At 37.5% G+C, this 6,531-nt stretch overlaps 1 protein-coding gene across 1 annotated transcript; it reads left to right on the top strand.

Moving 5' to 3' along the window:
* The first annotated feature begins 1,068 nt into the window (after positions 1-1,068).
* LOC108778999 (uncharacterized protein K02A2.6) lies at positions 1,069-5,294 on the top strand. The gene is made up of 3 exons (XM_018546331.1): positions 1,069-1,295; positions 1,707-4,641; positions 4,728-5,294. Exons 1-3 carry the CDS (start codon positions 1,069-1,071, stop codon positions 5,292-5,294), a joined length of 3,729 nt encoding a protein of 1,242 aa, XP_018401833.1.
* Positions 5,295-6,531: the final 1,237 nt, after the last annotated feature.

Raw genomic sequence — 6,531 nt, 5'->3', positions numbered from 1 at the left:
CTGCTAACAGCGTTGACTCTTAATAGCCTTTGTATTTACTTAAATTTTTGTATTGTTTTTGAATAATATTTAGATTTCCAAAGGAAGAACAATATCAGAAAGCATGGGTAGATACTGTTTTTGGCGAGAGTACAAGATCCATAGATATCTGAGATTGTGCGAAGTGAGTGTTCATTGTAAGAATACTATGCAGGATCCAAATAAAAATAGTTTAAAAAGTGCTTCTCCATTTAATGTTTTCCTCATTTCAGGTTCACTTTTGATGATTAGATATATTGATGGTAGGTCGCCGGAAAGATGTAAAAAAAGGTGCGATCCCATCATGTTTTTGTTATTGTCCCGCAGAAAATATTTTTAAATCGCAAGCAAGAAAGCGGAAGAAAGAGATAGTTAATGTGCGTAATGTCAAAGCAAGAATATCGTCAGAAAACGCCAAATATTGTAGAACATTCTTATAGTCAGAAATCGCATGTATCAACTGCTTGACAAATATGACTATCTGACTTTCTCCTTATTTTAACATTATGCACATTAACTTCATCTTTCTTCCGCTTTCTTGTTTTCGATTTACAAAAATTCTCAGAGGGACAATGACAAAAACGTGATGGGATCGCACCTTTTTTTATTTCTTTCCGGCGACCTACCACCAATATATCTAATGGCTCAAAGTGTACCTGAAATGAGGAAAGCATTAAATGGAGAAGCACTTTTTAAACTATTTTTATTCGGATCCTGCATAGTATTCTGACGATGAACACTCACTTCGCACAATCTCAGATTATCTATGGATCTTACATTCTCGCCAAAAACAGCATCTATCCATGCTTTCCGATATTGATATTCCTTGGTGTTACCTACGCCTATGTAATAAGCGACACGACATGCGCGGCTAGGCAATGACCTGCCTGTCGACAATTAGAAGGTCGACACCAGTTGTATACAGACATTCAATAGAGACACTCGCATATACAGATCGGCAGTTTTCTTACATTCTCGTATTCGTGTTATTACTCAATTTCAAATTAAAACTAAGTATTGTGAAAAACACAACAATTGGCGACGAGGATTATGGAGTTCAAAGAAGCACTCATGTCACTGATGCAGCAGCAGCAGCAGCAGCAACAAGCACTCTTGCAGCAGCAAATAAAACAGCAACAAGATTTTATGAATCACATGTCATCGGTGTGGGCGAATTCAACGGATTCTTCAAGGAGAGATACAAAAATGGAATCACTGGCAAATTCCATGTCTAAATTCATTTACGATCCAGAAAATAATTTGACTTTCGATGCATGGTATGTACGCTATCAATGTCTATTCCAAGTCGACGCGCGGGAAATAGATGACGATTCCAAGGTCAGACTTTTATTACGTAAAATGAATACAATCTCACATAAACAGTACGTTGATTATATACTGCCGAAAGAATATAAAGAATTTGATTTTGAAACTACAGTAAACAAACTCACACGGTTATTCGGAAAAAAAATTTCTCTCTTTCACCAGCGTTATAATTGCATGAATACGACGAAATCAGTAAATCAAGATTTTATTTCTTATGCAGCGCTAGTCAATAAACGTTGCGAAGAATCAAAATTTACTACAATTACTGCCGATCAAATTAAATGTCTTATTTTTGCATGCGGTTTAAAATCGCCTACTGAAACCGATATTCGAACTAAACTTCTCAATTTAATTGATACAAGGTCAGATACACTTACAATTGATGATCTTGCAATGGAATGTCAGCGACTCACAAATCTCAAACAGGACACATCCTTGATACAAAACCAGGGATCGTCTGAGTCAAAAGCAGTGGCGATAGTCAAAACCGATCAACAACGCAAACCGAAGGTGAAAAACACAAATAAATCAAAGAATCGACAAGGTAAGAAACAAATCAAAAATTCTTTACCTAACAAAGATTCAATGCCTTCAACACCATGTTGGTTTTGCGGACAATTACATTATTCTAAGTTTTGTACTTTCAAAAATCATAAATGTCAAAAATGTAATACTGTCGGTCACAAAGACGGATATTGCGCTTCAACTCAGAGAGTCAAAACGAAAACAAATAACGAAACGGCAAATCAAAACGTCAAGACGATTAAGGTCAATCAAGTCAATTCAAATCTTACTCGCAAATTTGTGAATATTTCGATAAATAATCAACCAAATAAACTGCAACTTGATACGGGATCAGATATTACCATTATATCAGAAAAGATTTGGTCTTTGTTGGGAAAGCCTAAAGGTTGTTCAACGTCTCATGTCGCACGTGACGCGTCGGGAAATCAGATCAATTTCAATCAAGAAATTAATTGTGAAGTAACCTTGAACGGAGTTATCAAACAACTACGATGTTTCGTAACAGCAAATTCGGATCTCAACATCATGGGTCTCGATTGGATCGCAGCTTTCGATTTATGGCAATGCAGTCTCAATAGCTTCTGTTCCAAGATCCATTCTCAAGCAGATTCGACGCACTTTGATATATCCTTCATTAAAGAAAATTTTAAAGAGGTCTTTTCCTCTCAATTAGGTCGCTGCACGAAAACTAAAGTCAAACTGAATTTAAAAAATAATTCAAAACCTATTTTCAGACCTAAGAGACCGGTTGCTTACGCAATTTTACCTTTAGTCGACGCAGAGCTTACAAGACTGGAACAAAATGGAATCATTTCACCAATCAAGTATTCAGACTGGGCAACTCCAATAGTTGTAGTAAGAAAAAAAAATGGAAAGATTAGGATCTGTCCGGATTTCTCAACTGGACTTAACGAATCATTGGAACCTAATCGTCATCCACTTCCATTACCAGATGAAATATTTTCGCAACTGTCAAACTGTAAGTATTTCAGCCAGTTAGATTTGTCAGACGCATTTCTTCAAATTGAAATAGAGGAGCAATCAAGGCATCTTCTAACAATCAATACTCACAGAGGTTTATACGTTTATAATCGTTTACCTTTCGGAGTCACCATAGCTCCAGGTGAATTTCAATCAATCATGGATTCAATGATATCTGGACTAGAAAACGTTTTTGCTTATATTGATGATATTGTTGTGGGTGGAGCTACAGTTCAAGAGCATAATCAAAACTTAACTTATTTATTAGAGCGAATAAAGGATTATGGTCTACATCTGCAAATAGAGAAATGTTGTTTCTTTACTACACAGATCAATTATCTGGGTTATGTCATCGATGGACAAGGATTACATCCAGATCCTACAAAAGTCGAAGCAATTAAAAACATGCCTGAACCACATAATTTAACTACATTACGTTCGTTTTTAGGAGCAATCAATTATTATGCACGTTTCATTTCAAATATGCACATTCTTAGACGTCCTTTGGATAATCTTTTAAAAAAGGATTCTAAATGGAACTGGTCTCCAAAATGTCAAGAATCTTTTAATCAATTTAAGAGAATTCTTTCTTCAAAGCTCTTATTAACTCACTACAATCCTCAGCATGAGATTATTGTAGCAGCAGATGCTTCAAATGAAGGATTAGGAGCATGCATTCTTCATAAATTTCCAGATCATTCGATCAAGGCAATCAGTCACGCCTCAAGGAGTCTCACAGAAGCAGAACGTAAATACAGTCAAATTGAAAAAGAGGCATTAGCAATCATTTTCGCAGTCACGAAATTTCATAGAATGATTTTCGGAAGACGATTCATCCTTCAAACGGATCACAAACCATTACTTCAAATATTTGGTAACAAAAAAGGAATTCCGTCGCATACAGCCAACCGTCTTCAACGATGGGCACTTCAATTATTATCTTACGATTTTAAAATCGAATACATCAAGACGACAGAATTTGGACATGCGGATGTTTTATCAAGACTAATCAGTCATCAACAACGTCCTGAAGAGGATTTTGTAATCGCTTCTGTCAAAATGGAAACAGATTTATTCTCAGTCCTCAATGAATCACTTCAGTCCTTTCCAATCACATTTCAACAAATCAAGGAAGCAACTAAAGAAGATGACATCTTACAAAAAGTTATCAACTTTACTTTGAATTCATGGCCTCAGAATGTAGATGATTCGGATTTACAACCATTTTTCCGCCGTCGAAACTCACTAACCGTGATTCAAGAATGTCTTCTTTTCAACGACAGAGTTGTAATTCCTCAACAATTCCATCAACAAATTCTCAAACAAATGCATAAGGGTCATCCTGGAATGGAGCGAATGAAAATCATAGCACGTTCGTACGTATATTGGCCAAGGATAGATCAGCAAATAGAAGAATTTGTCAGAAATTGCAGAAATTGCACACTCGCCGCGAAATCACCTATCAAGGTACCATTATCAAGCTGGTCTCTTCCTGAAAAACCATGGCAAAGAGTTCACATAGATTTCGCAGGACCGTTAAATGGAGAATATTATTTTGTTTTGGTCGATGCCTTTTCAAAATGGCCTGAAATAGTTCCAACACAAACAATCACAGCTCAGCGAACTATAAATATTCTTCAAGAAATTTTTGCAAGATTTGGTGTTCCTGAAAGTCTAGTTTCAGATAATGGAACTCAGTTCACTTCAGGAAAGTTTCAAAACTTTTGTCTTTTGCAGGGAATCATCTGCATACTCCACCGTTTCATCCAAGTTCTAATGGACAAGCAGAACGTTTCGTAGATACATTCAAACGGGCACTTTGAAAATGCGAGACAGAGGGGAAAGAAGTCAAGGAACATCTCTGCACTTTCTTGCAGTATTACACGTCAACTCCAAATCCTAATGTTCCAAATCAAGTTTCTCCCGCGGAAGCCTTGCTTGGAAGACTAATGCGAACAACGTTAGATCTGCTTAAGCCCTCGGAATGCTCAGCTGCTCAACCTGAGAAGCCTCTGCCTAAACAAAGGCAAGAAGAACAATACAACCGGAGACACGCAGTCAAATCCAAGAGTTTTGAACCAGGAACGAAAGTTTACGTTCAAATCCACACTTACAATAAATGGTCTTGGATCCCCGGAGAAGTAGTCGAAAAAGTTGGAAAAGTTATCTACAATGTACTTGTTAAAATACGAAGTCGTTTGGTTCGAGCTCATGCGAATCAAATCAAGTTGCGCGCTATCACGGACAATGATGACTCATCTCAACAGCAAGAACTCCAACTACCACTAGAGATATTGATCAACGCTTTCGATGATGGAGGAAATTCCACTTCATCTCCAATTCTAGAAGGCACCGGACAAGAACAGCTGCAACCTCAAGAACCGGCTGGAACGCAGTATCCGGGAACACTAACGCTCTCAACGCAACAGACGTTGTCCACGTAGGCTAGAAGATTACTACTCTTACTCTTCCAGATAGGGGAGGTGTTACCTACGCCTATGTAATAAGCGACACGACATGCGCGGCTAGGCAACGACCTGCCTGTCGTCAATTAGAAGGTCGACACCATTTGTATACAGACATTCAATAGAGACACTCGCATATACAGATCGGCAGTTTTCTTACATTCTCGTATTCGTGTTATTACTCAATTTCAAATTAAAACTAAGTATTGTGAAAAACACAACACTTGGGAAATCTGAATAACGCATATCTATCACTGGATTTATTGAAACATTTCGCTGCACAGCATATATGTGGCATCTCCAAAATGTATAAAATCAAAACCTACAAGAGAATTATATTATTAATGAAGTAGGTATCTCTAACTTTCGTATTACTTATTTTTAACTATGAAGCGTTTATTAATTCGAAGCTTATTCGTGATACATGTACATTACCTTTCTCAAAATTTTACATAGATGTGATAAATTAACTTACTAGTCGGTAAGCAACATAAGCTGACAGCAACACATGTGTCATCTGTCATGTACGCGTATTCTATTAGAATAGGTTATGGTACATGTTCATGGAACGCAGATGTGCATACCCCAGCCAATTAGAATCACCCATAGTCACGTGACGAGTTGGCGAGTCTCTCCTTACAGGGTCTCTAGTGCCATCGTGTTAGCACGGTGCCGCAAGAAATTATTGCAGGCACGTAGACAAATCGTACGGCGCGTAAACGATGAAAAAATGTAAGGAGCGGAAATCCGCGCTGAAATATCGCGCCGGACGTAACAGCATAACAAAAATATTTCTGTCACTCCTGTCGACCTTAAGACATTACTTAAGACAGTCTTGAAATATGAACCGACTAATACCGGCCATAGTGCTCTAGTTATACTGGTCGCGTTCAGTAGACTCAACTGTTGCGGAGCGGATCCGTGAACGCTCACTGCTATTGGATGATCTAAAAGAATATACACTCTTAGTCTGGTATCGCGTAGTACCTTCAAATTTGAGGTACAAATTTTGAAGTGACAGTGATATTTCAGGTTATATACTGATAGGAAGTATTTTCTTCTAATAAGATATATTTTTCCCGGTATATTCGCTCGAGGTATAAAATTTACGAGGTATAATGAATATAATGATTCGATTGAGATATATCAGTCTTATCGAATTCGCGATAGTTTTCTTTTGGCGGTACAAGGCTTCTCGTGCGTACCTCGTTATTCC

This window comes from Cyphomyrmex costatus, unplaced genomic scaffold, assembly GCF_001594065.2.
Source record: "Cyphomyrmex costatus isolate MS0001 unplaced genomic scaffold, Ccosl1.0 scaffold54, whole genome shotgun sequence".
Lineage (NCBI taxonomy): Eukaryota > Metazoa > Arthropoda > Insecta > Hymenoptera > Formicidae > Cyphomyrmex > Cyphomyrmex costatus.
Note: the sequence above shows the minus strand (reverse complement) of the source record. Positions and strands in the feature narration are given on the sequence as shown.

Excerpts from the sequence above, each read along its gene's own strand:
- LOC108778999 (XM_018546331.1), top strand. The coding sequence starts at position 1,069 with ATGGAGTTCAAAGAAGCACTCATGTCACTGATGCAGCAGCAGCAGCAG. Across the intron at positions 1,296-1,706 it reads AATTTGACTTTCGATGCATG|GTCAGATACACTTACAATTG; the intron begins GTATGTACGCTA and ends AATTGATACAAG. Across the intron at positions 4,642-4,727 it reads TTCTAATGGACAAGCAGAAC|TATTACACGTCAACTCCAAA; the intron begins GTTTCGTAGATA and ends ACTTTCTTGCAG.